Here is a 19,217-nt window from a genome sequence, read left to right on the forward strand (position 1 = left end):
GGGTGTGGAAGTAAGAAATCACTCAAATTTATATATCTAAAAGTTACTCAAATTAAGGCCAATTCAAGAAAACTATTTGTCAATGATTTCGCGTTCTCTCGCAAATGTTTTGTGTTCTGCCGAGAAACTTTGCCTTCCATCGCAAAAACGTTTGTGTTCCGCTGAGAAACTTTGCATTTGCTCGCAAAGAGTTCAAAAGGTTTTGCGAGGGAACGCAAAGTTTCTCGGGTAATGCAAAACTTGTTTTTGGGGTACATTTAAATAACCTTAGGGAATGTTTACATGAAAACGATACCCGTTCACATAGTTCCGCGAAAATGATTAAAAAAAACGCTTTATTATCCATGCCAGCCCAGTAGTTGGCGATGTCACTTTGTAAAGAAACACTACGCATCTATAAACTGAACACGTAATACATATGCGCATGACGTCACTGTTTTCACAAATTCACGTTTTTGTAGTTTACACGAAGTCAATAACAGTATCGTTTTTAAAAACTTGCACTTTGAAACCCATTTTCAAAAGTTTGCCTTTTCAGGCCCCCAAAACGCCATTGTCGTGTAAATAAATGGCCAAACGGTGCTGTCTAAACGCCCCCCTAAACACCAGAGCGAGAGAGAATCTTTCTGTAACAGGACTAAAAAAGTCTATTGATCTCTACCTGCAGGATTTTTTGGGCAGGAATGGGAAGAAAAATAACTTATTTTTTAGCAGTAGTGGGAGCAGACCTCTTAGTGTAACAAAACAAAATTCATAAACTGGCTAAAATTGGTCAAAATAACCACCAAATACAAAATAAAACGTCTCAGAGCAGGGATCAACAATAAGGATGTGCGAGATCTCATAACATTTGACTGAATTTTCTTGCTCTATCAGGCTAGTTCTGCACGGTCACTTATGTTCACTGATCATGTACATCTATTTTAAGCCTGGCAAACTTCAACATTTGAATTTCAATGATGCATTGCTGCTGTCAATTGTGTCAATTACCTAAGTTGATTGTATATCAATGAGAATTTGTTGAAATGTTGAAAGTATAATGTTGAAAGATAATGACCTAATCGTGTAAATAATAGTATGGGTTGAATAAAATCAGTAATGTTTGCTGCATATGCCACTGTTTTCCAGCAAACTTGTGTTTATGACTATATATATATTTCTGTCATGGAGCTACATCATGTATAAAAAAATATATGAATATATAAATTAGGATATCAATTCAGAACATACAAAATAGGTTCCTAAAAATAGCTATTTATCATTTACGTTGCAGAGCCAGTGAAATGTTGACAGGACAAGTAAAACCAACCAGTGCCGCAGAAAAAGAATCCTTATTGTTGAGCACGGTCAAAGAGAGCATTTCTCAGTTTTTATTTTTGACAGTCAAACTAGTGAATGAACCCTGCATCAAGTCCTGACACGCACAGGCCTTTACCCTTTGGTCGTCTTTATTTGCAACTCTAGAGCAAAAATGCATTACCGCTGCACCTGGGAAGTATTCTGACCTCATTTCAGGCATGCACACCTATATTAGATTTTATTCATGATGTGCCGCTAATATAATTGTCTTTTAGTTAAGTTTGTATAATATTGCATACTTGTTCAAAAGAGCAACAATTAAATTCAAATACAACTTAATGGAAAAACTGCATGATTTGAGAAGACTTTTGTCACTTCAGCAGTTTTACCTAGAGCGACGGGTAGTGCAAATGTGCTCTAGAATCAAGTTAGTGACAGAATCCTTATTATCTATCAGGATTTCCAGAAAACCAGGTTAGAGCTAACAGAGTTAATGATGCACTCAAGATACCCATAAAGCCCATTATCAGAGAAACTACGTATAGGCAGAAAACACAAATTCCATCAAACCACACCATCCCCACCTTACATACTTTATATTCACCTCATATCCTACTAAAAGTATATAATTCCACAAGATCAAAAAATTAGTCTGATATTTAATACTGTAGACCTATATGAGGTAGACATGATGTCATGAAAAACAGCAGAGAGGGAGATTAAACTGTGATAAATGTAGGATCTTACAAAAACATGTTTAGGCCACATTTTACTTCAAAATCAAAAGATAAAAAAGAGAGGAAATTTTAATCTGCATAAAGAAAATGAAGCCTATTTTTAGGACTACACAATATTTTTACTTCATATCAGAAATGGGTATTTTCTTTCACTTTTTTATTTAGACTTCTATATTAAAGACTTCCCATTATTAAGTAGATTATTTTTATTACCTATAAAACATTTCAATTTAACTCTTTATCAATTCAAATAAACCCAGTAGAACAAATAATATAATTTAAATAGTGTACCATTGTGTACCCGTCTCTCCCTCCCACAGACAATATTATTGGATTACAGTCATGAGGATTGGTGGAAAAAGTCCTTAATTGTCATGAAAATAATATTACAAAACAAAAATAGGCTTTATTTCCTTTAATCCAATATATTATTATTATGTATTTATTTATTTTTATTCTGGGGTACTACAACCTGGACATGTTCTTGCAGGTTTCATGAGATTCTTTCACAAAACCAAGTGAACTGTATATCAAAGATACATCTTTTTAAAAAATGGCATAGTTTGAAGTTCAAAACGTTTCCTGATCACCATCTCCGCTCTTTTCAAATAAAAGTGTGTTGGGGCAAAACTATGTGATGCTGTGCACAACGGGCTCAACCTCATTATACATATATTTTTTAATAGAGTGGATAAATATACTGAAGAAAGCATGTAACCATGCAGTAACAGACTGAAAGGAAGCTCAGAGCACATCCCAATTAGTAATAAAATATTACATCACAGCTACTCCAAATGAACATTCACAGGCTTTGAATTTGAAGAGTTATTTGAAGGGCACATCTGAGATTCCTTTTGTCCATGTAGGTTACTGAAATACTGACATATACATGTGAGTACAACTGAAATGTTAAACTACATATACATAAGAGCAGGAACTAAATAAAGCAAATAGGACTCCACATGGAGTCCAAACTTACCAAAAGAATAATCCAGAAAATAGCCATGTTAAGCATGCAAAAAATGCAAAAAACAAAAAAGGAAATATAAAACAACACTAAAAGGCAACTCAAACACAGTTAAACATGACACAGCTCCACATCATTGCGAGAAGCAGTTAAACATCTTTAACACAAAGTAGAAGGCAAAGCAGCATCTGAAATATACAACACTTCAAAAGGACATGGTGGTTGGTTATTAACAGTGGGACCAAAATGAATAAAATGAACACAAAACACATTTGACATGAAATGCATATATATATATATAAAAAATATTTAATAGCACACATGAAAAAGAGTTTGGTTAATTTGTTATGAGACAATCCCATTAAATAAATTAAATGATCGATGTCATGATGCTGATGATTTTCCTCTGTTTTCCCCAAAACATCTTTACCTTCCAGCTTATAAACAAAAATCCAGGCTAAATGTCATCTTTACCTCTTTTCCTCCAAAATTGTACTGGCTGTCGAGCTTGCACTCAGGACAAGCACGATTTTTCATTTACTTGAGTGTCAATCTATGATGTATCTGATCTGCCTTTACCATCACATGCTTTGATTTAGCATCAGAAGTTATGTAAATATAAAACATATTTCTTAGCACTCAATTCACACAAATGATTTTTGAATTAAAGTTTACATTTTTCAACTGAATGTGCATCAAGAAGCAACAATTGGGTGATTTCAATGTAGGCAACTTTGTGGATTATAATACGAGTGGTCTAGTTTTGTTTTGTGCTTTAAAAATAGTACCTATTATTATCCCACTCCCTGGCCAAGATCATCAGGGTTAAAGGAGCAAATTTTCCAATGTGCAGAACGGTGTCAGAATACACACTGGCTCTGGCATCAGGATCTTGTTGGTGGAAAAGGGGTATTTGAGACAAATAACCAAGGGCAAAAATGTATTTTTTTTACACCCCAAAGTGGTCATTAGAGCTGTGCACAGAGATCAGAGACTGTAATAGCAGAAATGCAGGACCAAAACCAGTAGAGGTGTGAAACTACGACACACCTACATTCCTAAAGCAACACGGGCTGAACGGATGTCATTTCCTGATCTGATAAACACCAACAAAGAACTGGTGAGTGCATCTCCTCTCTGGGTTATATGGATTGATCCACACAAAAATGATTCCGCAGTAAAGAATAAATCATATTTGTGGTGTTGTGGTCAAGTTAAGGGTGGCCAAAGGTTCCTGGAAAGAAAGACAGATCTGGGAAAGCCCCTCTCATGAGGACATCACCTCATGTTCGATGACTTAATAAAGCTGACACTACATCAAGCCTTTGAAAAATAAAAAAATTGGGCAGCATGACAAAACATAGTGTTTTTACAATGACCTCAAAATAAACATCCATATTCCACGACCATAAGGAGTGATGTTTGAATCACTCTCTGATGGTTGAGGAATGAGCACCAAGGGAACCCATGAACCAAGCATGGTAAACATGCTTCAGAGATGTTCAGGGTTGTGGCAATGGCAACAAGGCATTAAAGAAAGGACTGGGCTTGGTGACTGTGGTGTTGGAGGGGATATGATGGTAATCAGAAGGGAGACTAAAAGTGCTGAAAATATTGAGCATTTATTTCACTACTACAGCACCATCTCCACTTAATATCAGCTCAGAAGATGTTTACAAAGCTGTATATTTGCTAAAAGATCTATAGGCAATATATAGAACAACAGTTCTCAACCAGGGGGCCGGGACTCACTTGGCAGCCTCAGGGGAGAGCAGGATGATTTAGAAGTAATTTAATTATATATTTATTAGGGATTTTATTTAAATCGGCATTTGAGTTGACGTTGAGTCAACGTTGACTAGTCGCTGATGACGTCATTAATGTACAAATAAGCCAGAACCTCAAGGTTGCCTTATGCACAGCTATGGCATATGACACAGCGCTGCCCACAAGGCTATCGCTCCTACATAACAGCTTATTTTTATCAGTTCTTTTGTCTTTGGATCGTTATATATTTCTCACAAATTTCTGCTCGTTCTAAATCAGATACAGATAAAGTAGCACAGTAAAGATTACATTTATATAAATGCATTAGTGAGAGAGCGATTGTATGTGAATTAATTCTACCTGTCTATGCAGCATCTCTCTACTAATAGTATGAAGCTGTGGGTTTTAGTTCCCAATAAATATTGTATATGCTAGAACTTTTCAGTTTCTAAGCTATTTAATTCATAAATCACAGAACAGTGTTGACAATACGTTTCTGCGCTACTGAATGTTTCTATGTGCTCGTGATCTGCTTGTTATATGTGAGCTACTGTCTGTATGTGTGTGCGTAACAATGCAGGAGTGCATTAGTTTAGAATGTGATTAACTTACCTGTACAATAAGCTGTGTAAACATGAATTCACCCGATAAATTTTGAGCATCCAGATCTCTGAGTATGCATTTATTTATCATTTTAACTGTTGGAAACAGAGCGTAAAAGTGGACTTTAAAGATTTCTTATCCTCTTGCACCCTCTATAGGCCATGATCAGCGACTAGTCGACATCAAGCTTAAAGCGTCATGGCAGAGCATTAAAGTATATATATATATATATATATATATATATATATATATATATATATATATATATATATATATATGGGCTGTCAAAAGATTAATCGCGATTAATCGCATCCAAAATAAAAGTTTGTGTTTGCATAATATATGTGTGTACTGTGTATAATTATTTTGTATATATAAATACACAGAAATATTTGCATACGTATACTGTATATATTTATATATAATTTATATTATATATAAATATAATTTTTTTATATATAAATTATACAAAAATCAACATTTTTCTTAAATATATACAACATGCATGTGTGTGTATTTATATATACAAAATAATTATACACAGTACACACACATATATTATGTAAACACAAACTTTTATTTTGGATGCGATTAATCGCGATTAATCTTTTGACAGCCCTAATATATATATACATACATAAATACTAGGAAATATAATTACTATTAATTACATTTATATATTTTACAAATATGATATATTAAAATAATCCAGCTCTAATTTACATTAAATGCTAAAAAATAAACACATGGTGAGTTGAGAACCATTAATAGAGAGGAACTAGTTTGCTGTTGAACAAACACTAACATCAGATACAGTAAAAATGTACTTCTATAATCAAAAATCAGAGTTTAATGCCATTAAAGAACCCCTTACAGGGTCCTGCACAATAGCTGATGTGATCCGGGCCATGGCACCAGATTTAAATAGAGGGGTATATTCTGATCCGATATAATGACAGAAATTATGGAGGGGGAAAAAAAAAAACTTTTCGCTGATAGCTGAAACACTGGAATGTTCCTTGGTAAACATGGTTATCAAAACCTCATTTACTGATGCACCACTGGAAACAGGAGAAAACATGCAGTATTATCTCTCGACAAATATCTTGCCTGATTAAAGCTGTTGTAAATGGTTTTAGCCATTTTGCCAAGTGCAAAAAAAACACCACAACAACAAAAAGCAAAACCACTTGCAGCACCTTTAATACATCAAACATTGGAATTATAGTCAATTTAGATGAGTAAAACATTATATCAGCATCAACATCATAACATTCACTCAGTCATTACAAAATACTTGATTCATAATGTGAAACTTACGTTGTTGTTACGCGTCTCAACGGCTGGGAATTTTCTTACGATGAATTTCACGGCTGACTCCAGGTTTTTGTCAATTAGGTAGGAAGGCTTTGCCTTGGGATCTCCACAGGCCTACAATGAACAGGGAACAAAAAACATCACTGCTAAAAGTGCAACAGCTTGAACAGCACCACTGTGAACATGTGCAGAAAACTAACTGATAATCCACTGATCATGAAACAAAGATTCAAACCGTTTGAGACAGATCAGAGAGGAAGAACAGTGAGGTAAAGTGCAGGGATTTGATCACAGTTAGAAAATGCAGTGGATGGAAAAAAGAAAAAGAAAAGAGAAAAGGCCAGAATGTTGAAGAGACTGAAAGAGAATAAAGGACAGAAAGAATGGAAGGTTGGAATGGGAATCGTAAGGAACTTAATTATTTCAGTTTTATAATGATTCTTAGAAGCTTTTAGGAAGCACAAAATAATTGATTCACTATATTATATTTACTTACTATTAGGGATGCTAACCTTGCTTAATCGACGATCGATTAATTGTCGATAGTAATTTCATTGATAAAACTTACCGATCGTCAGAGACGAGTTATGTTTGGGACCATTTTACGTTAAAAGGCTAGAGTTACACCTTCATGACTACACGTTTGCATGTGCATTCGCAGCCTTGTTGTTTTGTGCAAATGTAAGCTGTTATATTGAGTTTGTTTTCTGTAGGCCTATGATTATCTTATATAGAATGCATTTGGTTAAGAATTGATGAAGTATTAAAATGCGCCAGTGGTCAGCTCAAACAGCAATGCATGACTAATATTAACTGTGACTGCAACTGTCATATTACATAACATTATAAAGAGAAACATATAGTAATAAAACGTGAATTATTTGAGCTTAGATGCCTTGTTTATGCATGTTGCTCCAGGAAGAGTGTGTCCACAACAATAGTCACACATTCTGAATAGCACGTAACTTCAAGTTCAAGTTCACTTGTACATTTGTGTCATTTTGTGCAGATAATTCGTAATATTATGTTTATTTTGTATATATCTGATTATTACACGGCTCTGTGGAATACTTGATTCTGATTGGTCAATATATCGCCATCCAGCGGTAAGTTATTCCCAGATAACAACCGCTCAAAACAGATAACGCAGGCTCATCCGGGTTACTGAAGTCAGCAGTGCTATACGCCTGCTAGGAACGGGTTTTCTTTGTGGAAGTTTTGCGTTTGGTGAGCTAATAAAATATTAAAACTCAGTTGAATCAATATTTTGTGTACATTTATTTAATTATGCCATCCAGTATCGTGGACTCGCTCTCTTGTTTCATACAAACGCAGCTGCTGCCATTTTTTTGACTATTGTCTCGTACACGGTTGGATTATGAGATACAAACAGGTACGATTTTAAAACAGTTTAATCTGAAATCAATATATCTAATCCCAATAATTATTTATGTGGCGAAATGCTGTGTAATAAGTGATCTAAATGACTGTATACCATATCTTTTAAATGTCCGTTTAGTTTGAGCTTGCCATGCTGCAACTGTTACTGCTCTCTGCGTGGAAGCTTTGCGTTTAAAGACCTAATCAAATATTTCAACTCAGATCAATATTTCGTGTCTAATTATTTACTTATGTGGCAAGTAGCCGTGTAAAATAAGAAAGATTTGGCTTATTACACGGCTTCGCGTCGGGGTCCTCATCATCCTGAAGGGGGTTATTTTGAGAGAACCACCGGCTGGATGTACATTACCCCTTACTTAATCTCATATAGGATGCGTTTTCGTTGAGTTAAATAACCCGCTAGCAAAGTGCTTCAGTTTACCGGTGTTCATTCAGCTTCAGCGCGCACAGCTCAAACAGCAATTATTTTTTGTATCGTATTATTTCATTGAGCATAGTCTTTCTCATCATATTCAATAAAGACCAAAAAAAATAAAAAATTTAGGTAAATATATATATATATATATATGTATTTTTTTTTCCCAAGGCACTGTATTTTAGTACATTGTTCCAGTTTTGTTTTAAAAAATTAAAACAAATACTTTTTGTTTTTATACAGATTTAATACAGATACTAAAAATTATACAAATCTAATCAACAAAAAAGGGAAAAGGGGAAAAGAGAGAGGACAGAATTGAAAATGCTCTTCAAATGGACAAGGTGCTGCGTGAGAAGTTGGAGAGCAGTTAGTGGAACACAGACAGCAGTGTATGATCGGAAACAGTCCTGGAGAGAGAGAGAGAGAGAGAGAGAGAGAGCAACAGAGAGATGGTGGGTTTGCTGGACAGTGAGTCTGATTGGCTGGCTGTTCTGTAAGAGGTGAGTGTCTTACAGAGTGAAGGAGCTGGAACGCGTCAGTGGACGTGCAGCTGAGGCAGGGCAGTGTATATGGTCACATGACACGTTACATGATGCTTTACATGCACCTACAGCTAACACAGCATCAAACCTCAAGACCATTCCAGTGTGCACGGCAACACACAGAGGCTCTGGGTGCTGTAAGACAACATGTGTTTTTATACAAAGCCCATTAGGTCGTTCCCAAAAAAAAGACACCGCATGGCTAGCAAACTGACGGGAGTTACACGCAGGCCCTGGAAATGATGCAAACCGGCAATCAGCTCGAAGCACACTAACATTAAATTTACATTAGCTAAATTACTCCTGTGCCCACTGATAATTTAACACAGCCAATCACAGAGGAGTAAATAAATAAACCCACAGAGAATCTATACTATGCTTCAAAAATGGCTGGCTGTGGCTGGTTTTGTTCTTCTTTGTTTATCAGACTACTGACATCCAACTTGTGCTTTGCAGTTAAAAGCAAACTTACTGAAAATAAAAAGGATGGTAAAAATAAAACAAACAAATAAGGGAAAAAATGGAAAATTAAAATAAGCCTCATGCATTAATAATATTTATTACCCTAACAAATGTAAGCAAAGGATCGTAACATACTTGGCTGGGCGATATTCGTGAATCGGCCTATATTAGTGATTTTTTATTTGATTTGATTGGATTCGGCACATTACTTTTGCTGTCAAATAGTGCTAAATTGAATGGATAGTGCTAGAAAACAGCAAAGATTTACTACTTTTTAGAGCACAATTTTTTAAAGAGCGACCGACTATCTATTCAAACTTTTCGTAAACCAATCATCTAAAGCACAATGTATCAATATTTTATATTGTATATTATGATGCCTAAAGAAATGTGTGCATCATAAACAGTGTTGGGTGTAACTTTCCCCTTGAGAAAATAAACAAAGGGATTACTCTTAATTTTTAATTACAGTTACTTCTGATGTAATTGCATTAAATACTGTTTAGAATATAGAACAATTCTATGTAAAACAATTATTTAACAATAATTTAAAGTCTAAAGTCAAAATGTATGTCTTAAAAGTAACCTTCTCATTTTTAAATGCTTTGGTCATTTCAAGAATAATTTATGCAATTTTATATTTTTTATTTGAAAGAATTAAAAGAGCAGTTTCATGTCTATCCTTGTATTGTTCAACTGGTTGAAGTTGATATGGGATTTAGAAAGTAATAAGTAATGCAATACATTTTAGAGAGAGTAATTAGTACAGTAATCTAATTAAACGGTTGAAGATGTAATCAGTAGCTAGTAATTAATTACTAACCCAACACTGATCATAACATAAAAATGTAAAGTAAAAATATGGATAAACATTAACTGACTTGACATTTACAGATACTATTGATTTTTGTTTCCAGTATAGAACAAAAAAAATTTAAATCTGTATTTTACTAATTGCAATAAAAATGTTGAATCTATGAAGTGAATGGCTGTCAAAATGATGGCTCCTCTGCTCACAAAACTTTTTAAGCCATTTCAGAACACATCCATAAATATAGACACATGTCAAAATTCAGCTAAAAATATTAAGATCTAATTGAGAATTATTAGATTTTTGTTTACCGCCCAGCTCTAACCACTCAACATCTGTAAGACTGACATAAATTTAGGTTCGCAAAACAACAAATCAAAATCACTCCGCTGAAGAAACAGAAATAAATCTGTTTAAAGAATGATTAAACAGAAGAGTCCTGCTGGTGCTACAGTTTGGGAAGGGCCTTTTTTTGTGAGTTGCGTACAGAAAGATCATGGGACATGAGACTGAGAGCAGGGGGAAGGGGGGGAAACTGAGATTTTAGGAAGGTGAAAAGCTGTGCAAACCTTCCAAACTTGTCCTTGCTGGGGGAAGCATTGTAACAGAAAGAGAGAAAATTACACATAAACACAGGTTCCAATGTCTACCATGCATGTTCACTTCAAAACAAATTAGCTTTGGGAACTAAATGTAAGTCGTTCCAGTTAGTGTGTTGTTTCGGGTCCTAAGGAGGGACGCAAGGGGTCAGTTGGGTCACACAGTGCAGTCGTTCCCAGAGCTAACATTGACACCATGCAGAATTCACTCCTCCGGGAGCAGGAACACTGTGGGCTGAGTTCAGAATTCACGTCCATGTTCAAGAAAAGACTAGGAAGTTTGTGATTAGTCAAAGAAACATAATCCATGCAAGTAAAAGGGAACCAAAGTCAACATGTTCACAAAATGACTGAAAACAGATCTGAACTTAAAGAATGACGAACAGAATCACACTGCAAACATAGAGCGCGCAAACAAACAAAACAGACCAACAAACAAACAAAAAGGTCATTATTATCTGCTCACTTGCATCAAATCATCTCATGCACAGAATTATAAAAGCAAAGAGCTGACCACTGATTTCAGACTGAACTTTGACTATCCATGTCATTTCAATCAGAAGTAATATCAGGTAAGAATACTAGATGGTATAGCACTTAAGGCTGGGTATTGACACAAATTTCACAATTCGATTTAATTTCGATTCACAAGCTTGCAATTCGATTCGATTTCGATTCAATATTGATTATTTTGGATATCAGGTACAATACATGGCAAATTTTCTCAAGGAAAACATATCTCTTAACTAATGCTGTAAACTATGGGAGTCAGTTGTAGCCTACTAGGCTTCATTAGTCTATGATATTGAAGGTAAAAATGAACTGATTTGTATACAAACACTTAAAATTACACTTTGATATATGATATAAACATTTAAATGGTGGCTGTCAAAAAAACTTGCCAGATTTATTCAAACATGCATTAAATATTGAAGAACATTAAAAATTATAATGAATATGTAATATGGTGCATAGCAAAATGCTCCTCTCTAGTTAATTTTTCTAGCTGACTAACGAGTTTATGGTCACTGGATATGGTTTTTCTGAGATAAATGTGACGCTACATGACATTGTTTACAAGCTGTTTTACTGATGTCTTTCCATGGTTGAAACACTGATTGAGCGATTCCATGTGACATGATACGGATTTCGATAAGTTGTACTTTATCTTTTAACACACTTTCCGATGCTCATTCATGTTTATTTCGCGCTGTAACTGGTATTAAGGCGGAAGAGAAGATCATGTGCTCTCCACGCTGCTGCTTCTCATGAGCTGAGCTGCGCCAGAGCGATCTCACACCACAGCGCCAAAACGGTATTTATGTTTTTGAATTTCGAAAGAAAATGGACGTAATTTGAAATCTGAGAGTTTGTTTAATATCAATAGTAACAAAGCACAAAGACTATGTAAGGGATAATGTAGAGCGAGGCAGTTGTTATAGCGAATACAACCCCGACAGGCTCGCGGAGGGGTCTTGAATCAGCCTGAAGGGGTTGTATTCGCTATAACAACCGCCTCGCTCTACATTATGCCGCTTATTACATGGCTACCTACCAAATAAATCAATAATTTGACAAAATATTGATTTAAAAAGGAGTTTATTGATTTAAAAACAATTGTATTGCTTCCGCTAAAGAAAATAGTCCGTTCCATCTCTACGGTTAGAATCCTGCGTCCATAGCAACGCTCTGTTTTTCATGGCAACGGTGTGTTATACTTAGCAGCGATCTGTTATCAAGAAATAACAGACCGCATTCTACATTAGAATTCAACCAAGCCATGTAATAATGTGATTTATTGGATGGGATGCGCGCTACAATGTTCCATTCATACATCAGCTGAAAACAGGATGACTAGCCTTCGATTCTTGGGATTTAAGAATCGATATCCTTTTGTAAAAACGAGATTTTTTACCCAGCCCTAATAGCACTTCATCGAATAGTGCACTAATGCCTCGTTTCCACAGAGCAGTACAGGACAGTACAGTACAGTTCCGTACAATTCGGGAAGGTAAACCCTGATATGGCTTGAGTTTCCACCAGCACCCATGATAAGCGTGGTGTATGCCGGAAAGTAGCGATCAATGTAATTCTTGTGTGAAGAAGAAATCTTGTTCTTGCTTGTCGGCATGTGTTATTCCCCTTGTGGCACGCGCAAGTGACGATTCTCTGTCAACCAATCAACGTTCAGCAGTGAGTCTAGCTCCACCTTTTAGTACCGGACTACTGTGCTTGGTACCTCAACGGAAGGGTCCCAAAAAAATGGTGTACGGTTCGGAATTAGGGTAACATTCACCACTTTTGACAATGGAAATGGCAAACATTGTGTGCCGTACTGAACTGTACTGTACTGTACCACTTGGTGGAAACAAGGTATAAATGTGCTTGATCATTTGAACTCAGTTAAACTGTTATTTCAAGAGAAGTAGCTTTAATTGTTTCTTACCCCTTTTCCACTAAAATTATGTTGGTGCCAAATTGCCAATACAGCTACACAGAATGCAACGTTAAGTAGGAAAGGGTTGAAAATACTGATTTCATGATTTTAATCGATTCTCATTTTGATTAAACGATACTGATTCTTAAAAATCTTATTTGAAGCACGCCATCCATCCATTAACTTGCAATAGGCTTTGTGTTTTTATACTTTTGATATGAGCTAAGTTTCAGCTTTCAAATTCAGCTAGAAAAACTCGAAAGGTGCATTTTGATAAATATACTCACTCGTTTATATTTTTACTTGACCTGTTGTTCAATTTTTCTTGAACGTTTGAATAAAGCCATTATGAAAACAAGTTATGCAGCCTCAATTTAAATGTTTATATTTTAGAGATGCACCGGTCGACTGGCAATAAATCTGAACTGGTTTTTAGCTTTATTTTGGCAGATAACAGAGACGAGGCACACCAAAGATGGACGCAAAGAGGAGAACAGAGTCATGCTTTTCCTCTTACCTCTATAAGTGCAGCGCTGCTTTGGTTACAGCGGGAACCAAGACAACGCTATATCTCTGCTGTTCCATAAGCGCCACCTACTGTCGAAAAACTAGTCCTGTCTGAATAGGGTTTTTGTTTGGATCATGAATGCAGTGGTTGCCTTTAATTTCAAATGGTTATAGATATTTTTGTGAAAGGCCAGTTTGGCCTGTAATAGAGCAAATAAACAACAAATAAATGTACTTAAAGAAAAAAAGAAAAATCAGCAACCAGATTTGGAATTGGCCATGAAAATCCCTATTGCATTTCAAAAAACGAATTGAGTATAAACACAATTATGTCATTAAAAAGTTATTATTATATCATAATAATAAAAACTGCGTAATTTAAATTTGATATATAAATAATTTGTTAATTTAAACCTTCAATATTATAGTAATGTACCAATTGACAGGGTTTCCTATATATTTACTGCATTAGTTAAGAGATTTAATTGACATGTAGTGTACCTGATTTATATCCAAATGAATCGATATTGAAGTGAATGGAATCAAAATCAGAATTAAATCACATGTTTGTGAATCAAAATTGAATTTGTGTCAATGCCCAGCCCTTCTGTAGCCTAAAGGAAAAGAAAGCATGGGGTCTTAAGAATTATTATTATTTTTAATTTCACATGCCAAATCAAACATGTAAAACTTTTGGTAGGATGCAAAAGATATTTCTCTTTTGTGTGCATATAATATATCTACAGATGATGATGAAACAAAAAAAAATCTAGATTAACTAGTCAACCTCACTAATCGACTAGCTGGTTGTTGGATTTAAGTCTGGTTGAGCTAGTGGTTAACATTTTGAAAACTATGTAGGTTATATTCCTGCAGTGGAACCCACTTGTCCTGCTTTCGGTGGAAGTGCACAGAATTGCTACTGGTTTGGGTAATGGCTTTGGCACCAGCACTATTTTGGTGAAAAAGGGGTCTCTGAGGATTTCATGTCGAGCTAAACACTGTGAGATAAGAGCGCACTTCCTGAGGCTGTTTCCATGGAAGGATTCTGCTGTCATTTCCTGTGGCACAGTTTTGCTACCAACCTATATGCTACTGGCAGCTAAATCCAACAAATTCCAAACTGCATTTAGCACAACTTGTGTTGGGGTTAAAACAAAGTCAGTGTCAGTTATCATTCTATGCTTAAATTGCACAAGCACAGGAAAGATGTCTACTTAAGGTTTAAACTTATATGAAAAACAAGCATCAAATCCTATTCGCTTAGATAGTAAACATTACAAAGCAGAAAGAACAACTGAATGTCAGTTTCAGGAATTCAGAATCAAACCAGCATCAAATGCCATCTAAAATCTTAACTCCCTCTCTGTACCCACCAGAACGCAACGTAGATCTTACAGCACTCAATGCAATGCCTGCCAGTTGCTAGGCAACAGGACTACCAAAAGCATGTATTCCAATTTCTAGTCCTGTGGAAAAGCAATCCCTCAACTAAATTTGACAGAAAAAAAATACTATATGAAATAATGGGCAATAACACTGAACTGGTACAGTCACGTTTCCCACAGTGCACTCAACTGTGTTGTATTCCGAATGGATATGGTGCATGGGGGTACACAAGAATATGACAGAATATGACTAATATTGGGTTGACCCCTGACTTGTCTGAATGAGCGAGGTCAGACATACACAAGATTGACATCAGTGGGCATGGAGAGACAGGCGGCACTCCAGAGACCTTCTTGCGCTCTAAACGGGCATCACACACACTGATGAATTCACATCACATATCTGAGCGAGTTCACAGCCAGAGGGAGGAAAAAATGCTAACGCCGATGGTCCTCCACTAGCCCACTTTCTGCTGTGATCTGGACTGCTGCCATTACGGCTAGCATCAATGCCAAGCCTTTCTCAAAAACCTTAGAAGTGGCTTTATTGGCAAAGGGTAAGAAAACATTTATTTTGACGAACTGACAGGCTTTACTTCGTGTGTGATGCTAGCACGATTCAAGATATTTCAAGCCCTCTGATTGCTGAAAGTGTAATATGGGAGGATCTCATGAAAACATGTCCAGCTCACATTTCAAACCAACAATAAGAGGAAAAATATGTTGCAAACTGAAAATAATGACATTTAAGCACTTCCCTGTAAGGTTTAGTTCCTGGAAGGATTTTTTTTTTGTGATAGGCCAATATACCAGCCAGACAAATGAATAATTTGGCCTTATTCAGATTATCAGCATCAGTTTGTTTGTTTATCAGACATGTTATCTGTCAAAATCTATTGTCTGTGTTTTTTTCATAGATTTTTTCCCCCCAGTGAATATTATGTTAAAGTCCCCCTGTGGTGAAAATCAAGTTTTTAAATGTTGTTTATATGTCTATGTGGTGTTTTTAATATGCTTTAAGACAAACCATGTGCAAAGTCACAAGTCCTGAGTATTTTCTCCCTAAAACTGCAGTGAAAAAAGACGGTTTGAAATCGCTGGTGTTTCTGACGTCACAAACTACCTCGTAACCAATCACGTCAACGTGCCGGCGGGCTTTAGCTAATTAACTATGCTGTGAAGCAGGGGAGTCTCAAGAGAAGCCAGGTTATCCCGGTATATTTTTCTGTTGATATGAAAAATCAAGCATTTAGCAATATAGCGGGTGAATTATGTACATGATGTATATTACGATGAACTATAGCCTATGCCCTTCTCCACTGGCTTTCTAAGTTGTTCAAAGCGTTTTAAGGTTGCTGATTTTCAGAAGGCAGCTGTCTGACTCTGATATGGTGAATGGAAAGATGGTTTGTGTAACATTATCAACATTATTAGCTGTTTGACAACATAGTCAAGCAAAAGACTAATCATATTAATACCGTTATGTGTCCGACGTTGTAAAGAGCGATACATAAAACGCATTACCATTCTGATAAATCGACTTGAGATGACCGAGTAGATTTCTGAGCTGATGTGATTGAATGGAGGCGGGGCTAATTTGCATATTAATGGTCTGCGTATACTAAATGAAGTAAGGGTGTGGTTACATTCAAGCTATTTTAAGGCATGAATAAAAGACATTCACAGGATAAAACATTTAAATATGTCACTTTGGTGATCAAAGATGAGTTCAATTATTGACTACAGGGGGACTTTAAATAAGCACTCAAATTTAATTCACAATCAAATTTTTTCACAAAATCACAAATTGCTTGTCACTAAAATCTAACCTAGTTATGAAACAATGTTACAATTACAGACACTGTAATATATATTTTAAATCAGAATTAAATAATTTAAACAATGCTTTCATTATGTATAAATCATTTAAATTATACATATAAATGGGTCAAAACACAGTACTGGTCTCGGCTCGTTGGTAACATATTAATAACAAGCCGAGACCTAATTGTGGTTCAAAAGTAGGGATGCTCCGATTGATTTGCCGCAGATCGGTATCAGCCGATAATCACGAACTATTACTTGATCAGGAGTCACTAAAATAGGCAGATCTCACCAAACGATCTCAGATTGATGACGCCAGACTTCAGTGCCGCAGTCGTATCAGTGTGGAGTTATTACGCGGTATCAAGAAACATGTTCAGTTGTAATTATATTCAGTTTGACATTAAGTCTTGTAGGCTCTGTCTTTATTAAGCCAGATAATCCTAATATGGAGAATGTTTTGCATAAGCCCTGTTTTTAAAGGCCTATTAAAATGCTCATTGTAAAATTAATCTGATTATTTATTTGATTCTCAATTAAAACAACAATCTACATCATTACTGTAAATAACAATCCTGATCGGAGCATCACTAGTCAAAAGTGGAATATTTTTATTCTACCGCTTTTGACCCATTTATATACGCAATTACTGCTTAATTGCCATGAAAATAATGTCACAATGCAAAAGATTTTTAAGCAAAATATCCTTTTGATTTTAGAGTGAAATGTGACCCAGACATGTTCTTGAGTGGTTCTGTGATATTTACCCAAATATGTTTATGAGTCATCTAATAATAATAAATAGACTACAGCAACTAACATTTTGTCAGAACATCTGGTAAATAACATGTTATTTTGTTTAGATGTCTATTCAGAATCTTGATCTCTATTTAAAAAAAAAAATTAAAAAAAAAGATTCTCAATTTATCCACAATCGTGCAGCTCAAATCCCAAGATACTTGGCATAACCAGTTTGTGCCTCTGATTCTTAAATCACAGATCAATTATTTCTAATTACAGCTCAGCAAAATCAAACAACTAACGTTACTTTTACAATTAAATCCACCTTTTGATAAAGGGAAATTATGAAAGATCAATACTGCAAGACACAACTGTCAAACCACCACTTCAGAATCCTACAGATCTGACATCTGTCAAACATGCTCTGGACTTCAGGTATGACAGATGAACGACTGAAAGGGCTTGGATGAGATAATTTCAACACACCCACTGAGATATCAAACTGGAAGATTCAAATTGACCAGGACTGCCAAGCTGCTACCAACTACCCACAATTAGATCTTTGTAGAAACTACAGCTTTCAGGGCTGTGATGCCAGGATTGGATTATCCTCTTCTATAGATGGGTCATTATCAGTGCTTTAAAAGCTGGGTCACGATGAGGTTCTAGTCTGGACACACAATGTTCACAGGCCCTCTCAATCACAGCTTTGTGCCCTTAACCCTGAGTATACAGTGCCAGTATATAGATATGCTAGCATGATATCTGCTTTAAGATGGAAGGGGGTGTAAAACTAGGACATTAGCCACCCTCATGATCCTAATCTCAACATTATAATCATCGTTATTTTTATAGGTTAGATCGACCCCCTAGAAATTCACTAACCTGTACTAAATCTCAATCAAATGAGACATTAATGCACTATACAACGTAAACATTGATTTATGGCTGTGTCGCGCGCATACACACGCACGCACACTCACTCACTCACTCAATCAGGGCCTGGCCACATCAACCCCGTGTGTGTGTATGTGGTTGTGTATTTGTATGGGTTTACTGCAGTCCTCTGCTACACACATGCATGAAGCGCTTATTCTCACCTTCTTTATGTTGTAGATGCGCGTGAGCATCCCGATGCCGCGGTCGTTGAGGATCGTCAGTTTCTCCGCCAGCTTCTGCTGGCTCGGCTGCAGCGCGCTCCGAGACATGGCTCAAACGACCGTTAAAACGAGCTAAATCTCAACCGAACGGATTCCTCTTGTAGTGTTAAAGGGTAAAGTGCCAAAACGAGTTGGTTTTTAGTGTTAAAATTCGCCCATATTACGGGCTTCAGGCGCGTCGTCGGGATGTATTTTTTTTCTAGGTGTTGCCCTGACGGCCAGAACGAGGCTGCTTCC

General features: G+C 36.0%; 1 protein-coding gene across 8 annotated transcripts in view; it reads right to left on the reverse strand.

Moving 5' to 3' along the window:
• Nucleotides 1–19,217, reverse strand: part of nckap1 (NCK-associated protein 1) — a 50,946-nt gene extending 31,729 nt beyond the window's left edge. For 2 of the 8 annotated variants that reach the window (XM_079881308.1, XM_079881307.1), the window contains exons 1-3: nucleotides 18,921–19,160; nucleotides 10,894–10,911; nucleotides 6,694–6,804 (exon numbers count right to left, since the gene is read on the reverse strand). In XM_079881308.1, the coding sequence (XP_079737434.1) occupies nucleotides 6,694–6,804; nucleotides 10,894–10,911; nucleotides 18,921–19,028 (237 nt within the window). In that variant the 5' untranslated portion in view covers nucleotides 19,029–19,160. Of the gene's footprint in view, nucleotides 1–6,693; nucleotides 6,805–10,893; nucleotides 10,912–18,920 lie in introns of all 8 variants that reach the window. The other 6 variants (XM_079881313.1, XM_079881309.1, XM_079881311.1 and 3 more) reach the window with 5 other exon arrangements.

Source organism: Squalius cephalus (genome assembly GCF_949319135.1).
Source record: "Squalius cephalus genome assembly, chromosome: 9".
Lineage (NCBI taxonomy): Eukaryota > Metazoa > Chordata > Actinopteri > Cypriniformes > Leuciscidae > Squalius > Squalius cephalus.